Source organism: Ursus maritimus, unplaced genomic scaffold, assembly GCF_017311325.1.
Source record: "Ursus maritimus isolate PB19 unplaced genomic scaffold, ASM1731132v1 scaffold_20, whole genome shotgun sequence".
In the NCBI taxonomy this organism is placed as follows: Eukaryota; Metazoa; Chordata; class Mammalia; order Carnivora; family Ursidae; genus Ursus; species Ursus maritimus.
This window is the reverse complement of record NW_024424453.1, coordinates 46,666,587-46,689,000: the sequence shown is the minus strand read 5'-3', so window position 1 is coordinate 46,689,000 and position 22,414 is coordinate 46,666,587. Positions and strand designations below refer to the sequence as shown.

At 38.3% G+C, this 22,414-nt stretch overlaps 1 protein-coding gene across 1 annotated transcript in view; it reads left to right on the top strand.

Annotated features, from left to right (window-relative positions):
• Nucleotides 1–6,438, top strand: part of DYNC1LI1 (dynein cytoplasmic 1 light intermediate chain 1) — a 40,118-nt gene extending 33,680 nt beyond the window's left edge. The window contains exons 9-13 of the mRNA XM_040636902.1: nucleotides 1,351–1,410; nucleotides 1,533–1,577; nucleotides 2,218–2,338; nucleotides 3,748–3,903; nucleotides 5,489–6,438. Coding sequence (XP_040492836.1) covers nucleotides 1,351–1,410; nucleotides 1,533–1,577; nucleotides 2,218–2,338; nucleotides 3,748–3,903; nucleotides 5,489–5,601 — 495 coding nt within the window. The 3' untranslated portion in view covers nucleotides 5,602–6,438. The remainder of the gene's footprint in view (nucleotides 1–1,350; nucleotides 1,411–1,532; nucleotides 1,578–2,217; nucleotides 2,339–3,747; nucleotides 3,904–5,488) is intronic.
• The last annotated feature ends 15,976 nt before the right edge of the window (nucleotides 6,439–22,414 follow it).

Sequence of the window (22,414 nt, the reverse complement as noted above, 5' to 3'; positions counted from 1 at the left end):
GGGGGGGGGGGGGGGGGGGGGGGGGGGGGGGCTGTTTTAGGAGTGGTTAGGGAATGGCTCTGGTAAGAGGGTAGAGTGTTACCTACTCAGGGAGCAGAAAGTGTGCATGTCCTGAGGCAGGAATGTAGAGGGAGGGCAAAGAGGCTGGAAAAGAGTGAAGAGGAGGGCCAGACTGATAGGAGATGGAAGGCAGAGTTAGATCTTGTGGGGCTTTCTCATTCAGCGGGAGTCAGGACTTTGAATTTCATTCTGAGTGGGATGGAAAGCGGCTGGAGGGGGAGTTTGAGCAGAGGAGTGATGTAATCTGCTTGACCTTTTCAAAGGATCACTCTGGCTGCTGGTGGAAAGTAGACCCATGGTGTGCATTGTACAGAAACAGTAGAAGCAGGAGATGGTTGCTGCTTCTTTTTGCCTAATTATTTAGCAGGTAGAAGAGCCATTATATTTTTATTTCAGAGAAACCAGGGGCAAATTGCTTTTCTCTCACCCGGGGTATTATTGGCCCTTTTAAAACACCTAATTGTTGGTTAGCATGTTTTATAAGCATGATTAATATACCTGTGACTCTAAGGTTATGCTGCCCAGTACGGTAGCTACAGTCACATATGGCCTTTAAATACGTACTTACTAAAACTAAATAAAATTTCAGTACCTGAGTCAAGTAGCCCCATCTATCTATCTATCTATCTATCTATCTATCTATCTATCTATCTTTCTTTCTTTCTTTCTTTCTCTTTCTTTCTTTCTTTCTCTTTCTTTCTTTCTTTCTTTCTTTCTTTCTTCCTTCCTTCCTTCCTTCCTTCCTTCTTTCCTTCTTTCCTTCCTTCCTTCCTTCCTTCCTTCCTTCCTTCCTTCCTTCCTTCCTTCCTTCTTTCCTTCTTTCCTTCCTTCCTTCCTTCCTTCCTTCCTTCCTTCCTTCCTTCCTTCCAGCACAAGGCTAGGGAGGGACAGAGAGAGGGAGAGAGAATCTTAAGCAGGCTCCACACTCAGCACAGAGGTGGACTCGGGCCTCGATCTCACAACCCCAAAATCATGACCTGAGTCGAAGTCAAGACTCAAGTGCTTAACCCACTGAGCCACCCAGGCACCCCACAGTAGCCACGTTTCAAATGCTTAATAGCTACAGGTGACTGGTGGCTACAGTATTGGACAGCACAGCTATTGAACATTCATCCCAGTGCAGACGGTTGTTGGACAGCTCTGCTGTAGGGCCTTGGGTCAGGCAGCTCATTTGTGTAAACATAGGTAATGTTTGTATTGAATATTTTTTTAAATTAGTCTAGAGAGTATGTTATTAATGGTTTTAGCATAATATATTAGACTTGCTCATTTATGCATTGCTCATTTCAGTTTGTACATGAGAAGGAAATTGTGGCAGAAGATGACCAAGTATTTCTTATGAAGCTACAGGTATGAAATTATGTCAGAAGCAGATTTAGTATGGTTAATGGGTAAACTGTTCTTACGTATTTTTTAAAATACAGCTATACATGCTGTGAGTGTCTAACCTAGAACTCTTTTGTGTTTTTCAGTCCCTTTTAGCAAAGCAACCACCAACTGCAGCTGGAAGGCCTGTGGTCAGTATTACAGATTTTGAAAAATTATTAAAGTGTCATACATTATTGGTTTAGTTCCTTTTTTTCTTAACCGTATACATGTCCCATGTGGGTGTGCTTTGATATAAACTTGAATTAAGAATTCTTCTGGAATTTGCGACATTTTAAAGGATAAACCTCACTCCTTCTTAGAATATTTAAATCCTAAAGATCCATTTTGCCTTGTTGTTACGCATCAGTTCCTGTGCGCAACCCTGTATGTATGTTCTTTATAAATCCTCACAGCAGCCCAGTGGGGCAGGTACTACCAGCCGGGTTCTGCAGGTGGGGAAATGGAGGCTTTGGAGGACCTTATAGCTTGTCTGAGATTTTACAGCTAGTAGGGTGCAAGTCTGGAACCCAGATCTGACTCCCATGCTTATATTTGTAATCACACCCCATTATTCAGTATGTTCTTTTTCCATTGAAGGGGAGTTTGTATTCTAAAATGTGATGGGTCTCTGGTATTATCTCATAATGAGGACATGATTGCTAAACGTCTTCTGCAACATACCAGTAGAACAGATGGGCGACAGTTAAAAAGTAATTTCTTTTTATACTAACTTTGGTGAAGTTGGAAGTTTCCTGTTTTGATTATTATGGCTTTCCTGTTTTTACATAGGATGCCTCACCAAGAGTCCCAGGAGGCTCCCCTCGAACACCAAACCGATCCGTGTCATCCAATGTTGCCAGCGTGTCACCCATCCCTGCTGGGTCAAAAAAAATTGATCCAAACATGAAAGGTACATTTCTCTCTTTTTCTAGAAAAAGCAACACAATACATTTCATACTAAAAAGAAATCTATCTAGCTTCCCGCCTTTTCCATGGCTGTTTTCTTTTTTGTGCAATAGCTTCTAATCTTTGTCTCTGTCAGTATAATCTCATAGTTAATCAGACTTCAAGCCGTTTTATATTATAGCCTTAATATATCATATCTGTGGTGTAAGTTTTATGAAATTTTGTGTTATTTTTAACCTTCTCCCAAGGCAGTTCATTGAAGAAATTCATATGCTAATAGGTTATCTGCAGTTACCATAAAGAAAAAAACTATATGCATAATAGCTATTTCAGTAGGAGTAATTGCCATAAGTGGGATTAGTAGATGAGCATTTGTACACCTTTATCCCTTTTGATAATATGTTTCAAATGGCTTATTCAATTTATAAGTCATCAACATTGAGTGTTGCAATTTTGCCGCAACCTAATCAGCGTTCTTTAAATACTAGTAAGAATTTTGTCCCTGGTATTTCCTTTCTCTTTGTATTTCTCCTCTGTGAATTGTTTCTTGTTATCCTTTACGCATTTATGTCTTGGAACTTCTGCTGGTTTTCATATAGGATTAGGTAGCTTTTTGTAATACTTGAGGCAAATATTTCTCAACAATTAAAATTTTGAAGAACCTTTTTCAAAAAGGAGGTACAGTAGCATCTAAAATCTGTTTTAGGGGCGCCTGGGTGGCACAGCGGTTAAGCGTCTGCCTTCGGCTCAGGGCGTGATCCCGGCGTTCTGGGATCAAGCCCCACATCAGGCTCCTCCGCTATGAGCCTGCTTCTTCCTCTCCCACTCCCCCTGCTTGTGTTCCCTCTCTCTCGCTGGCTGTCTCTCTCTGTCAAATAAATAAATAAAATCTTTTAAAAAAAAAATAAATAAAATCTGTTTTAAATGCTTTTGGTTTTTAAAAAATAACATTCTAATTTTTTTAATAATTATCTTATACTCTTAAATTAAGTTTACTTATATTTTGTTTTACAAATGTATAGATTAGAGATAGTTACCCAGGCTCAAAAGATCAAACTATACTTGAATTTGGAGTACACAGCTCTTTTTTTTTTTTTTTTTTTAAAGATTTTATTTATTATTTATTCGACAGAGATGGAGACAGCCAGCGAGAGAGGGAACACAAGCAGGGGGAGTGGGAGAGGAAGAAGCAGGCTCATAGCAGGAGAGCCTGATGTGGGGCTCGATCCTATAACGCCAGGATCATGCCCTGAGCCGAAGGCAGACGCTTAACCACTGTGCCACCCAGGCACCCCTGGAGTACACAGCTCTTAAATTTTAAGTATTAATTGCTGTCTGTGGGTGATTAATAATAATTTATAGAAGAATCTAATGTTTTGAGTGAAAGTTTTTGGGTTTTTGTTTTTTTAACAGCTGGAGCTACAAGTGAAGGTGTCCTGGCAAATTTCTTCAACAGTTTGCTGAGTAAAAAGACCGGCTCTCCAGGAGGCCCTGGTGTTGGCAGTGGTAGCCCTGGAGGTGGGGCTGGAGGTGGAAGCGGTGGTTTACCACCATCTGCCAAGAAATCAGGTAACACTCTTAGAGCGCTTTTTTTTTAATAGCTTTATTGAGATAAAATTTACATACCATGAAGTTCACTCATTTAAAATATAGATTTATATTATGATATATTTACAGAGTTATGCAAACCATCATAATGTAATTTTGAAACATTTTAATCTCCCCAAAAAGAATCCTCTGGCCTATTTGCAGGAACTTTTTTTTTTCCCCTCGGCATCCCCTAGTCCTAGGCAACCACTGATCTGCTTTTTGTCTTTGTGGATTTGCCTATCTGGAGATTTCATAGAAGTGAAATCATATATTATATGCCTTCTTTAATGTTTTTAATAATGTTTTCAAGGTCCATCCACATTGTAGCTTGTATCATTATTTCTTATTATGAATGAAATTCCATTGTACAGATATGCCACATTTTGTTTGTCTGCTCATCAGTTGATAGACATTTAGATGGTTTCCATTTTTGGACATTATAAATAGAACCACTGTGAACATGTGTTTTTGACAGATGTTTGACAAATGACGTATGTTTTCATTTCTCTTGGGTATATACCCAGGAGTGGATTTGTTGGGTCATAAGGTAACCAGTTTTTGAAGAACTGCCAAAGTGTTTTGTAAAATGCTACACCATTTTATATTTCCAACAACAGGGAATGAGGGTCTCAGTTTCTCCACATCCTCCACATCCTCTCCAACATTTGTTTTTGTCCATCTTTTTGAATAGAGCCATCCTACTGGCTGTGAAGTCCTATCTCATTGTGGTTTTGATATGCATATCCTTGATGGCTAATGATGTTGAGAATCTTTTCATCTGTTTATTGACCATTTGTAGATCTTCAGAGAAATGTCTATTCAAACCCTCTGCCCATTTTTAAGTTGGGTTATTTGTTTTTTTATTGTTGAATTTTAAGTGTTCTTTATATATTCTGTGTCCTAGACCCTTATCAGATGTAGGATTTGCAGGCGTTTTCTCCCATTGTGTTGGTTATCCTTTCACTTCTTGATGGTGTCCTCTGAAGCACAAAAGTGTTTAATTTTTGTGAAGTCCAGTCTAGTTTTCTTCTGTTGCTTCTGTAACTGCCCTTTAAACAGATCTTGTAACCCATTTTCCCTTTTAATCCCATCCTCTTCCCACCCTTCTCACAAATAACATTCTGCAGCTACCATTTTTAGAACTTTTTACAGGTTTCTGGATATAAACTGAATTACTTCTTCGCTTTTCCCAATGCCAGTGTAGAAGATTAAGCTTTCCCAAGACTGCTAATATAGTTACTACTCATTCATATTCTTTCTACATTCCAAAATTTTGTTGCTATTTTCTGTTTTACTGTTCTTATTGTCCTGTGCCTTTTTAAAACATATCTTTATGAGATTAAACGATAGGTGCTAGTTTTACTTCCGTTGGGTAACAGATCCCATAATGTAAAATGAGGGGATTTTTTTGGGGGGGGGATTTATTTTTAAATTAAGGATGTTTATATAACTTAGTATGCTAGATAAAGTTAATGAAACTGTTAGCAGCTTTTAAATGAAGAGACATTGGTGTAAAAGATACTTTGACTTCTATCTAAATCTTGTTTCTTTTCCTTCAACGTAGGCCAGAAGCCTGTCCTATCAGATGTTCACGCAGAGCTAGACAGAATTGCACGCAAACCAGTTACAGTTTCTTCTACAACACCTACATCTCCTACGGAAGGAGAAGCTTCTTGAAGATACCAAATAAAGCCATTTATTCAATTTTCTGGGATAATGTAAACTGGCCTCTGCCTTCTCCTTCAAAAGTGGAATTAGGGAACTGGAGTGCTTTTTCAGACGGACTAAATTTATTCTTTTTTTTTTTTTTTTTTTTTTTTTTTGTGGTTGCCCATTTTTTATAAAAGGAAGCTATACAGAAGAAAAATTATTCTACACTATGTAGGATTGCTGTTTGCATTGCCACTTTGCATAAGGAAATAATTTTGGATTTTGAAAAACTCAAAATTTATAGATCTGAAATACAGCCATGTGATCATACTCTAAAGGCTATTTAAAACATAGGAGGGTTTAGGAAAGGGCAGAAAATAATATGCTTTGGGCATTTGACTGACTTGGAAGTCCAAGCTTATTTTAGTTAAGACTATTAAAATCATTTGAAAAATTATGTGTTAGTTTTGCTGGAAAAGAGAAAATGATCAGTTGTCAGATTTTCCACACCAACGTAAATACAATACCACACATGGAATATGCGAAGAAAACTATCAAATAGCATTTTATACACTAGTCATTGTCTCAACCCACGATCTTGTAAGTTGTCTTCAAAATATGATTTTGAAATATTGGCCAAGATTCAATTCTTTAACTGAGAAGAAAAGAAAGCACACTGCCTAAATGCATAAAAGAAAAATGCAGAGGTTATTAAAATGTAAAGAGGTAACAGTCTTTGGATTTGTCTATCTATATCTGTATCAATATATAGATATAGATATAGATATGGCTCTGCCTTAATATACCCCTTTTTTGTTTGTGACTTTCAACTGTAATCAGTTAATAAAGTATTTATTCTCTGCATTCAGGTTCAAATAACTTGTTGCATTCTCTTATGCATAATTTGTATTTATTGAACAATGAATGAGATTCATTAGTATTTTGAGGTGTTTGACTTGATAGGATTATTAAGCATTCTGACCTCCTTTGTAAGAGACAAGTAAATACATGAGATTCACTATCCTGTAAGTTTCCCTAAGTTGGGAGTTTACCTTGATCAACACATCTTCCCCACAAGCATGTCTTGAACTACAGAATCTTATGTCAGCATTTCTAGTAGATAAAATGTAGCGTTTTGTCATTTATTGGGCAGAAGCTGTTTTAAAAGCTTGGCAAATGCACTGACACATAGGTCCTCTCTTACAGGTGAGAACACCTGTTAGTAGTTGCACCTGAATTTTCAGTATTGTTTCTAAATGCTTGTTTTAGAACCTTCATAAGAACAATTCGACTTCTTACTGAAGTTCAGCTAGAGAACACATGCACATTTACCTTACTGAATCATTATAGACAAGTGGGGAGAAAACTGGCTATTGCCCTTTACATTGACCTTCTTTATTACTTTAAAATATATATTCCAAAGATTTTTTTTCAGCAAAATGTTTGAGGACAATACCTCTACTATCTAACATAATCCTTTCATTAAAACTTTAAAATCTTTACTTTTAAATAGTATTTGGCTCCTAATTGTTGAATATAAATGATAAAAATACAGGAGAGGGTAATAATTTGTTTCAAGGTGGAAAAAACTTAGGTTGTTCACGGGCATGGAAAAACTAATTTGTAAAAACATTTTGCTTGAGGAAATACGTGATGAAAATGCCACTGATAGAATCTTTAGTCTGGAAAGGGTTCTGTAGACATGGTGTTGGAAAGACCGATTTTTCTAAAGTAGTACTTGATGAAATAAGCAAGACTAATGAAAGAAAATCACTGACTGGGCATCATGGTATACTTTGATATGTCTGCTGTGTTTGCATGTCTGGGCCAACTCGTTCTTTTCTGTGTGACATTGGAGATGTACTAGAAAATCCTTGGAATTGAGTCATTAGCGGAAATAACTGTAATTGTTCACTTTATAGGGTATTACGTTTTAACTAATCTAAAACCTTGTACTTACCACGTTTAAACCTTAAGCTGATTTTTGCCCCTATTTTTTGCAAGGAAATTTGTTTTTAGACTACTTAAAACTTTTTGTTTTTAAGCACTTTTTATTGAAGTACACAATAGAGAAAAGCATACAAATTACAGGTTGTATGGTTTGAAAGACCACTAATCACCACCAAGATCAAGAAAGACATTACTGGCATCCCATATGCTTCCTATGTGCCCCCTTCATCAGCCCCCCTACCCACCAAGTGAGCACTGACCCAGCTTCCACAGCTATAGATAAGTTTTATTTCTCTTTAAGCATTATATAAATGGGACCAGAGTTTACATTCTTTTTGTGCAAGGCTTCCTTCAATATCAGTTCTGTGACATCAACAAATCATGTAGCAGTAATTATCTCTTTTCATTGCACCATAATATTCCACTGTGCAAATATGCTATAATTTATCCATTATGCTATTGATGGATGTATATTAGTTTCGTATCGCTGCTGTTAACAAGTTACCACAGTTCAGTGGCTTAAAACAGTAAAAATTTATGTTCTTACCATTCTGGGGGTCAGAAGTCCAAAATCCGACTTATTGGGCTTAAGTTAAGGTGTCAGCAGTGCTGATTTCTTTTGGAGGCTCCAAGGAGCACCTGTTTCCTTCCTTTCCAGCTTCTAGGGGCTGTTTGCATTCCTTGGGCTCCTGGCCCCTTCTCCATCTTCAAGGCCACCCGCACAGCATCTTCAGCTGGGTGCTCCCATCACATGGCTTCTCGCTCTGAACCCGCTGCCTCCCTCGTGTCAGCATCCATGTGATTAACTTGGGCCCACCTAAGCAATCCAGTGTAAGCTCCCTCAACACTTCACTCTCCTTGCTAGCATGGTTTTTGAAGAGAAATTGGGTGTGATTCTTGTCTTTGCTCCTCCATGGGTGGTCCCCCCACTTTGGCTTCTTTCAAGGTTTTTTATCTTTGATTTTATGCAGTTTGATATGTTATGCCTGGGTGTAGTTGTTTGGAATTTATCCTTTGTGTTCTATGAACTTTCTGGATCTGTGGTTTAGTGTCTTACATTAATTTGGGGGAAATTCTCAGTCATTATTTCTTCAAATAATTTCTTCTGTTCCTTTCTTCTGGTGTTTCCATTGTATATATGTTACATCTTTGTAGTCCTACATTTTTAGGATATTCTGTTCCTTGCCACCTAACCCTCTGGTCTTTTTTCTCTTTGCTTTTTAGTTCTGGAAGTTTCTATTGACATATATTGTCACCCAGAGATTCTTTCCATAGCCATATCCTGTCAACTAATTAGACAATGCAAAGCACTCTTCATTTCTGTTATAGTTTCTTTTTTGTTTTTTAACTCCAGCGTTTGCTTTTTATTCTTTCTTAGAATTTCCATCTCTCTGCTGATTATTGCCTATCTGCTCTTGTGTGTCGCCTACTTTTTCTAGAGCCCTTAGCATATTGATCGTAGTTGTTTTAAATGCATGGCCTGATAATTCATCATCTTTGCCATATCCGAATCCGATTCTGACGCTTCTTCTGTCTCTTCAAAATACTTTTTGCCTTTTACTATGCTTCGTAATTTTCTGTTGACAGCTGGATGTGGTACACTGGGTGAAAAGAGCTCCAGTGAATAGACCGTTAGTAATGTGTGGTAAGGTGTTGGGTGGAGGGGAAGCGTTCCGTAGTCCTGTGATTAGGTCTCAGTCAGCCTGTGCTGTTGGTCTGTGAACTTCACAAGTGCTTCCCAGACCCCGTCTCCACCCCCAAGCCCTTACACCTTAGGTGGGACAGCATGGCTAGATGGGGAACACCAGGGGATTTTTCTATGATTTTCCCTTTGAGATCCTAGTAGAGCTCCAGGAGGTAAAACTCACAAGTGTGGGGAACCCCCTATGTTTGGGGCTTTTTAACTCACAGACTTGCCTACTCTGAGTCTCCAGCAACTTCTCAATTACAATGCAGACTTTCTTACCCCAGTACTGTTTCAGAGGTTTCTGCTTAGGAGTTTCTAGTTAAGTAAGTTGTTATTCTGTGTCCACTTGCCAATCTCCAATTTTTAAGAGTGAATTTGACCTGGGGCCTCACTTCTCTGACAAATCTAAAAAGAGTTGTTTATTTTTCAGTTCAGCCTTTTGCTTATTAGGGTGGAGAGTTGACTTCCAAACTCCTTACTTGCTGGCTTGGAAACTGGAAGTCTCATTTCTCCCTCTCAAAATCCTAAGCACATCTGCAAAGTCCCTTTGCCAAATAAGGTAACATTCACAGGTCCTGGGAATTAGGATATGGACATCTTTGTAGAATCATCATTAAGCCTACCTACAGGATGTTATCGACTTTCAGCTTTTCAATTGCTATTATGAATTGTGCTGTTATGAACACTCAAATGTGTCTGGTGAAAATACATTCTAATTTCTACTGAGTATATATGCAGGCATGGATTGCTGGGTCCACAGGCTATGTGTATATTCAGCTTTAGCAGATAATGCCAGTTTTTCCAAAAAGGTTATAAGAATTTCCATTCCTGGGAGAAGATATTTGCAAATGATTTCTCTAATAAGTCTATGATCCAGATTATATAAAGAATTCTTATAACTCAAGACAAGTAACCTAAAGTTAAATGGCCAAAGGATTTGAATAGACATTTCTCAAAAAAAAAAAAAAAAGATACACAAATGACAAATACAAGGAAAGATGCTTATTCTCATTTGCAATTGGAGAAATGCAAACCAAACCACAATGAAATACCACTTCACAACCCAAATAAAAAATGAGCGTTGGCAAAGATGTGGAGAAATTAGAACCCCATACACTGCTGGCGGGGATGTAAAATGTAAATTGGCCACCACTTTGGGGAACGATGTGGTGATTCCTTATAAGAGTATACATACAATTACCGAATGACCCAGCAGTGCCACTCCTGGATAAATACCCCACAGAATGAGAACATATGTCCTCACAGAAACTTGTATACTAATGATTATAGCAGCATTATTCATAATAAGTAAACAGTCCAAACATCTACCAACAGACAAATGGATAAACAAAACGTGGCATATCCTACAATGGAATATTTTTCAGCTATGAAAAGGAATGAAGCATTGATACATGCTACAACATGGATAAACTTTGAAAACATTATGGTAAGTGAAAGAAGCCAGTCAAGAAAGTCACAATACAGGATTCCATTTATGAAAAATGTCCAAAATAGGCAAAACTATTGAGACAGAAAATAGATGAGTACTCTGTCTTTCATTTTAGACCTGCTGGGAGGTATACAGTAGGGTCTTCTAGTGGTTTTAGTTGTCTTTCCTTGATAACTAATGAAGTTAAGTATGTTTCATGTTTATTGGCCATACAGATCCCCTCTTTTGTGAGGTACCTGTTCGAGTCTTAGGAGACTTGTCCTTTTTCTTGTCTTTCTCTTTTTGGGAGGAGAGGGGTGGGAGGGAGGTGGGGGAGAAACTATCTGACTTTTTCTTACTGACTTACTCTTTACATATTCAGGTTGCTAGTCCTTGTCCGACGTGTATTGTAAATACCATCTCTCACTTCGTGGGTTGCCTTTTCACCCTCTTATTGGTATCTTTTGATAAATAGGAGTTACTGGTTTTAATGTTCCATTTGTCAGCTTTTCTTTATGGTTATTGCTTTTATGACCTGTTTTAAAGAAATCTTTGCCTGCCTTCCAGGTGATGATATTCTATGATTTTTTTTCTGGAAGATTCGTTGTTTTACTTTTCTACAATCCTGGGATTGATTTCTATGCATGGTGTGAAGTAGAGGACAAAATTATTTTTTTTTCTTTACCATGGGTATTTAATTAATTCGGTACCATTGTTGGGAGAATCATCCTTTTTCACCTCACTGCAGTGCCCCCTTGGTCATAATTTGTCCATTTATATATACTTCTGTTTCTGGGCTTTCTATTCTCTTCTATTTGCCAGTTTGCCTATAAGGTACCAATACTACAGTCTCGGTTTCTGTCCTTTATCTGGTAATCAAGTCCTCTGGTATTGTTTTACCGTGAGATTGTTTTTGCTATTCTTGACTCTTTGCATTTCCATATAAACTTTAGAATTAACTGGTCCATTCACACTCACACACACACACACACACACACACACCCTGCATTTTGATTGAGATTTCATTGAATTTATAGATCAATTTGGGGTTCATTTGTCATTCCAAACTATGCACAGGACTATCCTTCCACTTATATGGATTTTCTTTAGTTTCTCCTAGCAAAATTTATATTTTTCAATGTATCATCCTGCACCTCCTGTTGGTAGATTATTTTTTTCCAGTGAATTTTTTGATGCTATTGTAAATGGCATCCTTTTAAAATTTCATTGTATTTGTTGCTGGTGTATAGAAATACATCTTTTTCATATTATCCAGAAACCTTATCAAATCCCTTTATTAATGTAATAGTTCATGTGTAATTTATTATGGATTTTTCTACATAGAATTATGTCATCTGCAAATAATGAGCTTTATTTCCTCCTTTTTAATGTTGTCTTGCTTTATGACACCTGTACACCAGTAAAGAATACTATAGAACCAATGAGAGGAAGCATCTTTATCTCGTGCCCCATCTCAGAGTGAAAGCTTTTAATATTCCACTATTAAGTGTATTTGCTGCATGCTTTTTGTAGATACCTTATCAAAAAAAGAAAGTTCTCTTTCCTAGTTACTTTATATCATGAGTTTTATCATGAATGAGTGTTGAATTTTATAAACTGTTTTTTCTTTATTGAGATAATCATTTCCTTTTTTTTTCTGTTAATGGTATCATTTACATTACCTTTTAAGAATATTAAGCCAACTTTGTATTCCTGAAATAAATCTAACTTGATCTTGATGTATTAGTTTTATTATATTGGTGGATTTGGTTTGCTAACATTTTATTAGGATTTTGCATTGTGCACCTGAGAAAGATTGGCCTGTAATTTTTATTTCTCATCATGTTTTTGTCAGTGTTTGATGTCAAGATTATGTTGACCTCATAAATCAAGTTGGGAAGTATTCTCTTTTTGTGTTCTTTGTAAAGAGTTTGTGAAAGATTGATGTAAATCTTATCAATTCGTTTCTTTAAAACTATCTGACATCAATTTATAAGGCCCTTTGTGGAACTTAACAATAGCCCAAATGGTATTATCCATTACAGTTTTCTTTCTTTCTTTTTTTTTTTTAAAGATTTTATTTATTCGACAGACATAGAGACAGCCAGCAAGAGAGGGAACACAAGCAGGGGGAGTGGGAGAGGAAGAGCAGGCTCCCAGCGGAGGAGCCCGATGTAGGGCTCAATCCCATAACGCCGGGATCACGCCCTGAGCCGAAGGCAGACGCCCAACAACTGCACTACCCAGGCGCCCCATCCATTACAGTTTTCTTATTTGGGCTTCATTTGTCAGAGAAATTGCCTTTTCAGTTTGCAAAATACCAGAATATGGGAATTCCTCCTTCATGTAGCACCTTATTAATGTCCATACCAAATAGCTGTTCCCCATGCTGAAATGACAGTCGATGATGTCAGGGAATTCTTGCTGAATGTGTAAGACTTCTCCGGTGATCATAGTTATTTTAGAGAATTTTAGGAAAAATTATAATCCATACATAAAAATACATGAAGTAACTTATGTGAAGAAGTACCTGGAATTCAAGAATATTTTTAAATATACTTCTCAATCAGATAACTAGAGAATAGATGGATATGTCCATACTTTGAGAAATAATACTTGTTACTACCAGTTTTCAAAAAGTAGGCTACATAGAGGCATATACACACACATATATACACACTTACACACATTTGGGGAAGAGTAGTACCTTGATCCCATCGTATCACCAAAATCTTTTTAGAATTAACTGGCAACAATTCTTTCCTGTCTTCTCTTGGGTTGAGATTTTTTTCTAAAATTCAAATACCATGATTCTCCAATTTTTTGTCATGGGACTCCTTTCCACTTGTACTTAATAAGGAGACTCCGAAGAATTAATTATGTGGGTCATATTAAAATAATAATATAGGTCATATTTATCTATATTTGCCATATGATAAATAAAAGCTGAAAATTTTTAAATATTCATTTATAAATAACAGTATTAAGTCCATTACATGTTAAATAACATTTTTATAGAAAATAACTTTTACAAAACAAATGTATTGAGAAGAGTGTCATTGTTTTATGTTTTTACACATCTTTTTAATGTCTAGCTTAATAGATGACAGCTGGATTCTAATATCTGCTGTATTATATCTGATGTCATATGTTGTTTAGGTGAATTCTATTAAGAAAATGCAGCCTCACAAATTTATAGGAGTATTTTAGGAGTATTTTAATAGCTCTTCCAGATAATTGTAGATTTTCTTTTTGTTTCTAAAACTCAACAAGTTGTAGTTTTATAAAGGTCAATTGCAGTGTGGAATGCATTGATCTGTCTTGCACTTTGAATGGATTTTTCCCCTATGTGATTCTATAACATTATTCATTGGTGTTTTAGAAAATACCAGTTCACTGAGTTAGAGTTCTTCTAAGTATTGACATGTCTTATAGAACATTAAACAAATTGCATTTTTAGTATTATTACTGATCTCTTTAGAAAAGTTTAAGACATGGAGTGCCTGGGTGACTCAATCAGTTAAGCGTCTGCCTTCAGCCCAAGTCATGACCCCAGGGTCCTGGGCTTGAGCCCTGCATGGGGATCCCTGCTCAGTGGGGAGTCTGCTTCTCCCTCTGCCCCTCCCCCTGCTCATGCTCTGTCTCTCTCTCCTCTCTCTTCCCCCTCAAATAAATAAAATCTTTTTAAAAAAAAAGTTTAAATGATAGGAAACTAACAGGCTTAGTGACGGATACAAGTTTTCCAAAATTCTCATTTTTCCTGGAAAATTCAAATTTTATCAATGTAAAGAATACCATCAGTTGTATTCCTTGTACTGACAGTCTCACTTCATTCCTTTTGAGAAAATGCCTGCCAAATACTGAAGTCTGAAAAACCAGCTGGCCTATAAGTAGTCTTTCAAGTAAATATGGTGAAATAAAGTGGCGAATTCAGCTTATAACTATTCAATAGCACAAATGCTTTTCCTTGAAACACCATTGTACTTCAGTATAGAGCAGAAGTAATGTATGTAGGCTTCCCATTTCCTTATACAAAATTTGAAGTAAGTCTGGTACCAAATGGTTACAACTTAATAAAACCAATAATTTTCACTTCATTAAGGGAATTCATAAGTGAAGTCGGCTTCCCCCCCCCCCACAGTAGTGAGGAGTACAATGACTACAAAGTCAGTTTGGTGCTACTGCCTTGCTTCGAGCTGGAATGCCAGCAGTTTTATTCCACCGGCAGTGCAAACAAATGTCCACACAGTGAAAAGGACAAATGACCTCTCAGTAGTCTTGTGAGAGCAGTTTTGACCTCAGAGACCTCTTGCCAAGGTCTCAAGACCTCTAGGGGTCCTCTGATCCCCCTGAGAACTGCTGTTATAATCCAAAGCCAAATAACTCCTTTGATTTTGCCCTATGTTGGCTTAGAATTTAAAACAAGGCTTTGATTCAGAAGTTTGGGTTGATATACTGTAGAATGTTACTCTTCCGAGCATTTTCTATGGAAATTTTTTTTTAAAGACTTTATTTATTTATGTGACAGAGACAGCCAGCAAGAGAGGGAGCACAAGCAGGGGGAGTGGGAGAGGAAGAAGCAGGCTCATAGCAGAGGAGCCTGATGTGGGGCTCGATCCCATCACGCCGGGATTACGCCCCGAGCCGAAGACAGACGCCCAATGACTGCGCCACCCAGGCGCCCCTCTATGGAAATGTTTTCTGTCTGTAACGCTACAACTTTGTGCTAGTCAGCTGGTTTAGCCTTGTATTGTTCTGTGTTTTGTGTGCATGAAGTCTGCTCTCTCCAAGTTTTGCTCACACAGAAAGTACTATTTAGATGGTAGGTGATGACCACATCTTTTGCTGCTCTACCATGGCTTGATATTTAGAGCACATTTGACCTTCAAGTTTTATTTTATAGACTTACTTCAGCCCTGTTGTTGCAAGACGTCTGAACATCTTAGCCGCCACCTCCACGAGAATCTTACTGTCCAAGACTTGCAGTGCCAAGACACTGTGGAAAGAGCCAGAAGAACTGAGCTACCCCATTTACTAATCACATGACTGTGGAAGAGGCATTTGTCGTCCTGAAGCCTTAGTTTGATCATCTGGCTGGTGGCAAGGACCACCTGCTCAGGTGTAGAGTTACAATTGAGGATAAACAAGATCGAGGGTGTGGAGGTGCCATATAAACTGGGAAGGGTTAAACAGATTTAAGGTTTTATCGCCATAGAGGGAAGGCATTTTAATTCACATAAACTTCATAAATACTAGTCCCATGCATAAATGATTCAAGCAAGCATTTTTAGATATTTCCCTAAATGTATTAGTGTAATTAGTTCACTTCTGAAAAGCCTGCTACCTTGTGTGCTTGTTTCTACAAACAAAAGATATATATATGTGTGTGTGTATCTATCTATCTATATAGATACACATATATATAATAATATTAGATCAACTGCCAGCTATTTGTCAAGATGAAATTAGATCCATACCTGCCATCGGTCACAAGAATAAACTCCAAATGTATCAGACCTAAATATAAAATATGAAACCATACAAGTACTAAAAGAAAATAGAAAATTATTTTGCATCTGAGTGGGAAAAGGCTTTCTAACTTTAATTCAATCCACATGTAATAAAAAAAACTTTAATTCAATTACATAAAAATGATTGAAGACTACACGATGACAGAAAGTACCATAAGCAAAGCCAAAAGGCAAATAAAAATGTAAGAGAAAATATTTATAACATATCACAAAGACCAAAAATTCCTAATACACAAAGAACTCTTAAAATAGAGGTGGGGGAACCAGAATCCCTATAGAATATAAATAAATCGGTAAAAGACATGAACAGACAAGTAAAAAATAATAAAAAAATAGCCCTTGAATATATATAAATATGTTTAACTTTCCTTAGGAAGAAATGCAAATCAAAACTACAGTGAAATATTATTTCTTCCTATTGGAATGAAAAAAAAAACAACCTCAAAAGCTTGACTTTGTTGGAGAGGTGATGCAGAAATAGATGTATTTATTCACTGCTCCTGGGAGTGCAAAACAGCTTAAACTCTAGTGAGGGACATTTGCAGTATTTAATGAAACTACACACTCAAACTCGGCAATCATGGAACTCACCCTAAACTTTCGTATCTGACAATACAAAACTAGTATTCACACAGTTATTCAGTGTGGCATTATTTGTAATTGCAAAGTATTGGAAACAACCTAAATGCCTGTACACAGGAAATTGGATGAATAAACTGCAGGACAGCCACACAATGGAGTACTATGCGGTTATTCAGGAAAAAAAATGAAGCTGATTTCCATGAACTGATATGGAGCAACTTCCAGGATGGTATCTGTCTCTTTCCACTAAAGAGACACAGGACGGATTGTCAGAAACAGTCACAATTTGTTACCTGGGGAGGGTGGTTGAGTGGAATGAGATGGAAGGTATAAAGACTGAGAAGCGCTTCTCTAAGTGTGCCCATTTGTATGTTTTTCCTTTGAGACCTTTGTTAATTTTTCACATTTTCAAAAAATAATATTTAATCAATGACGAGGAAAAATCTCTAAGATGGGGCATCTGGGTGGCGTAGTTGGTTGAGCACCTGACTCTTGAGCACAGGTCATGATCTCGGGGTCCTGGGATCCAGCCCCACATTAGGCTCTGCATTCTTTGGAGAGTCTGCTTGTCCCTTTCCCTCTGCCCCCCCCCCCCGCTTTGTGCTCTCTCTGCCTCTAAAATAAATAAATAAATCTTTAAAGAAAAAACAAACAAACAAAACCCTCTAAGACGGTTTTCTATAACCTGTAATAACAATATGAGGCTATGAGGGAAAGTCTTGTGTTAAGGGTTACCTTGTGATGACAGGGACTCCCTCTAATCCAAATCCCAAACTGGACCCCAACTTCTCTCTTCCCCAAACAATCAGAAGCTTCTACCCTTCTTCATCACGCCCCTCACCCAACAAATCAAACTGTGCTCTTCTAAAATACCCAATCAGTGGGGCACCTGGGTGGCTCAATTGGTTAAGCGTCTGCCTTTGGCTCAGGTCATGATCCCTGGGGTCCTGGGATTGAGTCCCATGTTGGGCTCCCTGTTCAGCCTGGGAGGCTGCTTCTCCCTCTACCCCTACCTCCTGCTCGTGATCTCTCTCAAACAAATAAATAAGATCTTAAAAAATGAAGTAAAATAAAATACTCAACTAATAATGAGAGCAAGGAGGCTAAGTGATCCATGGTGTCCCCCCCAGCCCCCGGCCCAAATACCACTTTAGAATTAACTCCCTGCAGAGGGCAGAAACCCTAGACCAGGGGCGCCTGGGTGGCGCAGTCCTTGAGCGTCTGCCTGTGGCTCAGGGCGTGATCCTGGCATTGTGGGATCTAGCCCCACATCAGGCTCCTCCGCTATGAGCCTGCTTCTTCCTCTCCCACTCCCCCTGCTTGTGTTCCCTCTCTCGCTGGCTGTCTCTCTCTCTGTCAAATAAATGAATAAAATCTTTCAAAAAAAAAAAAAAGAAAGAAAAAGAAAAGAAAAGAAACCCTAGACCAAAAAGCATTATTAGCATTCCTTTGCCCTTGCAGCCCTCTGCTGGTATAAATGAGATGTGGAGAGTGACTGTGTTGATTGCTTATTCTCCCTATTCTAGTTCTGTTAGGAGAGGAGCTTGATAAGCTATCATCCCAAGAAGATCTCTGATCCAGACTTCTCTTTGCATATTTCGCATCCTTGTCCACTGTGGGGTGTTTGGAAATGTTGGCAAGGAAATCTTAGGACTATTTCTTTGCCTTCCATAGCACCACTTCCTGTGTTCTCCTGCTGTCTAGAAACAACATCCCTTTATTTCTCTGCCTCCTCCTTACCTTCTCTCCCACTCCCTTCTCTCCCACTCCCTCCGAAGTTCTAGCTTTGGGCTAGAGGATTTAGTCCTCCTCTTTCTACAGGTACTTCCCTTTAACACTGGGATGGTTCTGTCAGTTCTGTGTGGATCCTCTTAATGCCTTATCTCTTCCAATACTCCAGATGCATATTTGAAACGATTTACCAGGAACCCCACTTGTTGCCGCCCTCTGGCACTGACACCTCTGTCCTAATCCGAGTTCTTCATTTTCCTTTTGTTAAGACAAATGATCCAAAACCTGGAAATAAGGCTAAAGGATTATTGAGTGCCCTTCCCATGTCATACTAGAATAGTGCTCTCAAAGTATGGTCTTAGACCAGCAGCATCAGGCATCGTCTGGGAACTTCTTAGAAATGTAAATTCTTGGGTTTTACTCAAGATCTACAGAGCCAAAAACTGTGGAAGTGGATCCCAGAAGTCTGCGCTTTAACAAGCCCGCCAGTAATTATGATGATCTCTCAAGTTCGAGAAATACTGAACTGGAACAGGGCTGGCACACTATGAGCCAAATCCAGCCCCAGTGCCTGTTTTCATGAAGTTTTATTGGAATATGACGGCATGATGGCATTTAGTTACTATCATTTATGGCTGATTTCACTCTACAGCAGCCGGATTGAGTTGAGTGGTTGTGACAGAGACTTATAGGGCCCTCAAAATTCGAAAGACTTACTATCTGGCCCTTTACAGAAAAAGTTTGTCAACCCCTGGACTAGAGCATCATCTTACGGGTCATTTTTGGTCTAAGAAAAGATAATTTAATGTGACTTACTATTTATTATTTAGTTGAGCCCAAAGTCTATAAAGTTAGCTGTTAATTACAGGAGACTGATAAGCTACAAATGATTTCTGCCTGATAGAGTTGAAAATGATTTCTCTCTGCTAGAGTTACTCACAAAGGCAACATTTTTATTGTCCTTGTAGAAGGTTAGTCAATTTTGAGTCTAGCCTAGTTTTTTAACACTATGCATACATCCAGGTACACATATACACACATACCACAGTCTCTCGTATCCTCCTCTCAACCAGTTTTACTTCCTCCTGATTACTTTACTAATAAATTAAATCTTTGAAGCATGCTTACTATATACTTGTATGAGAGTCATCTTTTTAATTCTTTGAAATTTATACTTTGACACTGACAAGAGTTAATGCCTCCTTCCTCTTCAAACAAACCAGTCTCCAAGTCTCACTGATTTTACCTCCCACAGCTTCTCTTCAAGCCATCCCCTCTCTTCTATTTCCATGACTTACTTTCTGAGTTCAAGCCCCTGTTCCCTCTTTCCTGAACGTTTATAACAGCACCTACCTGGCCCTTTGTAAACTACCCAGTCTACATCAGGCTGCTAGAAAAACATCCCCAAGGAAGAGCTGTGGTCATTTCACTTCCCTAAACTAAAAGACTTTGTTGGTTCTTCACTGTTCAACAATAAAGGAAAGCCCCCGGTTCTTTAGCCTGATTTTTAAGACCCTCCAAAATTTGACTCCAAGCTTGTCTTCCTTGACTCCTCTTTGTCCCTCGTTCCATTCTCTGTGCCTGTGTGTACTCTCTTTGCATTTCTTCCTATTGCGCCTCTGCCTACAGCACCCTCTGCATGTCCAAATGTAAGTATCCTTTACCCCCCAGCTTGAAGCTCCACCAGCTGGTCCTTTAGCTGGAAGTGAATTCTCTCTGCCCTGAATTCCCAGCACATTTAATTTGTCTCTTTTTAATGGCACATATCACTTTCTACTTTATGACATGGTCCTTTATGAAAATTTCTATGGCCTCATTGTAAGGCTTCGTCTATAATCCAACTTTGTATCCACATGATTGCCTAACTGTGCTAATACAGATAAGAAAGCCAGTAAAACTTTTCCAGTAGGGACTCTGAAAAGTCAAAATCTCAACTGAAAAAAGTAACAAATCTAAATCTAAAATCTCATTAAAGTATATTTTCCCAAACTATCTTTTTGCAAATGTTTCCTATTTCTTATTTTAAAAAATATTAACGATTTAGTATTGAAGGAGAAAAATGAATATTCTTCAAAACTTAAATGAGTCTTTCTTTTTTCTCTTCGGTATATCTTTTCTCCATTAATAAGATATCTCATTTTGCTGTGGCAAATCTCAGCATTTAACTATTCAGTATTGTTTATTCATAAACGAACATGACAGTTTTCCGTGCGGATGCACCCATCCAATGGGGTCCCTAATACAAGTGTTTGTTCATGAAGCCCTAAACTCTGTAGTTGGCCTTTTATTAAGAAAACTTAACTGAAGCACACTTTTTTTTTTAACTGGGAGGGGTATTAGTGCCTTATTCTAATTGATTTGGGTACCCCTAAATCAATCAGCTCAAAGGAAATTATGGCACATACGCTGTCTCCTACCTAATGGCTTTCATTCTTATCACATTATAAAACAGTGTTCCTCCATATGCACGATTTCTCATCAGTATCCTCTGGAAAGCCTGTTACAAAAGTATATTCCCAAGACCCACCCAAATTCAGAAATTTTGGGGGAGATCTCCAAGAATCTTTATTTTTAGTTAACCTCCCAGAAGATTCTTAGGCATCCCAAAGTTTGTGAATCACGAGCTAAATTCTTACCCTCTTCTAAATTCAAAGAGAAGCAGAGACCTTCTAGAGCATTGCCCTAGTGCACCGTAAATAAACTGAGAGGGTTGAGAGAATCTGCCCATCTTCTCTCCTTGCTCAATGTTTTTTAATATAACTTGCCCTCAATATTTTATCCTGAAAATGTTCAAACACGCAGGAAAGTTGAATTAAGAAACCAGTACAGTGGTCATCCATATACTACCCGGTTAACATGTTACTGCAGTTGCTTTCTCACAGGCTTATCCTTTTACCCATCTGTCTTTTACCCATCCACCTGTCTTATTTTTTTGGATGAATTTCCAAAGTAAATCTCAGACCTCGGTAGTGTCCGATTTGGGATGATGGCAACTTGAAGAATAACAGGGCAGTGAGTCCTTGTAGCGCTGATGAAAACACAGTGGCCTCGTTTTATTGAACAGGGTTGGTGGCTGCTTGGCAGGACATTTAGAACGCATTTAACCAAAGACAAAAGGGTAGTTTGGGCTGGCTGTATAGACAGCCCCCGCAGAGTAGTATCTACTTGTCTCTATTTATTTGAATAGGAGCTTTTGTTCTGTTACCGGAGGAAGAAAGGGAGATTTGGGGCCGCAGAGAAGAGTAAATTAAATATGGAAGTAGGTGGCAGCAGTGGCTCCTCCCCTCCTCCATGGGTTTTGAGGCTCTGATGGAGAGACGGGTTAGAAGCTGAGGTTTGCTGGGTTCATGTTAGCAACAAGCTTGTGAGTCAGATTTTGTAGGCCTGCATTCCAGCTACCCCTAGCTGTTTGACCTTGGATATGTTCCTCCTCTTGGCCTAAGTTTGCTCATCTGTAAAATGAAAGTAATGTAGTACCTACGTTACAGCGCTGAGAAAGTATGTGTGCCTGACCTGCAACCTAATCAACTTCAGTTGCTAAAATAAAATATAAAAATATGAGTTTCCTTAAGTTCACACAAAATTAACATATATGACTGCGGGAGTTGGTGCACAAGGAAGAGACAAGTAAACTAAATGGTTTCGACAAGTAAGACTAAAAGGAATCCGGAGAGATGCAGGAGGGAGCAATCCTGAAAGTCCTTTCAGACAACGCACTGCACTCAAAATGAAACCTAATTTCTTTCCTTGCTCTGCAAGTCCCCTACGTTTTGTAATCTTTGCCTACATCTCCTACTTCCTCTCCTCTCCTCCCTTCCTCGGTCCTTAGGACATGCTGTTCTCTTTGCGCGAAATTTTCTCCCCAGATCTTTAGTAAAGTTGATGAGGGGATAAGGCGCGGGGGCGGGGAGCGGGGGGAGGAGCTAGAGC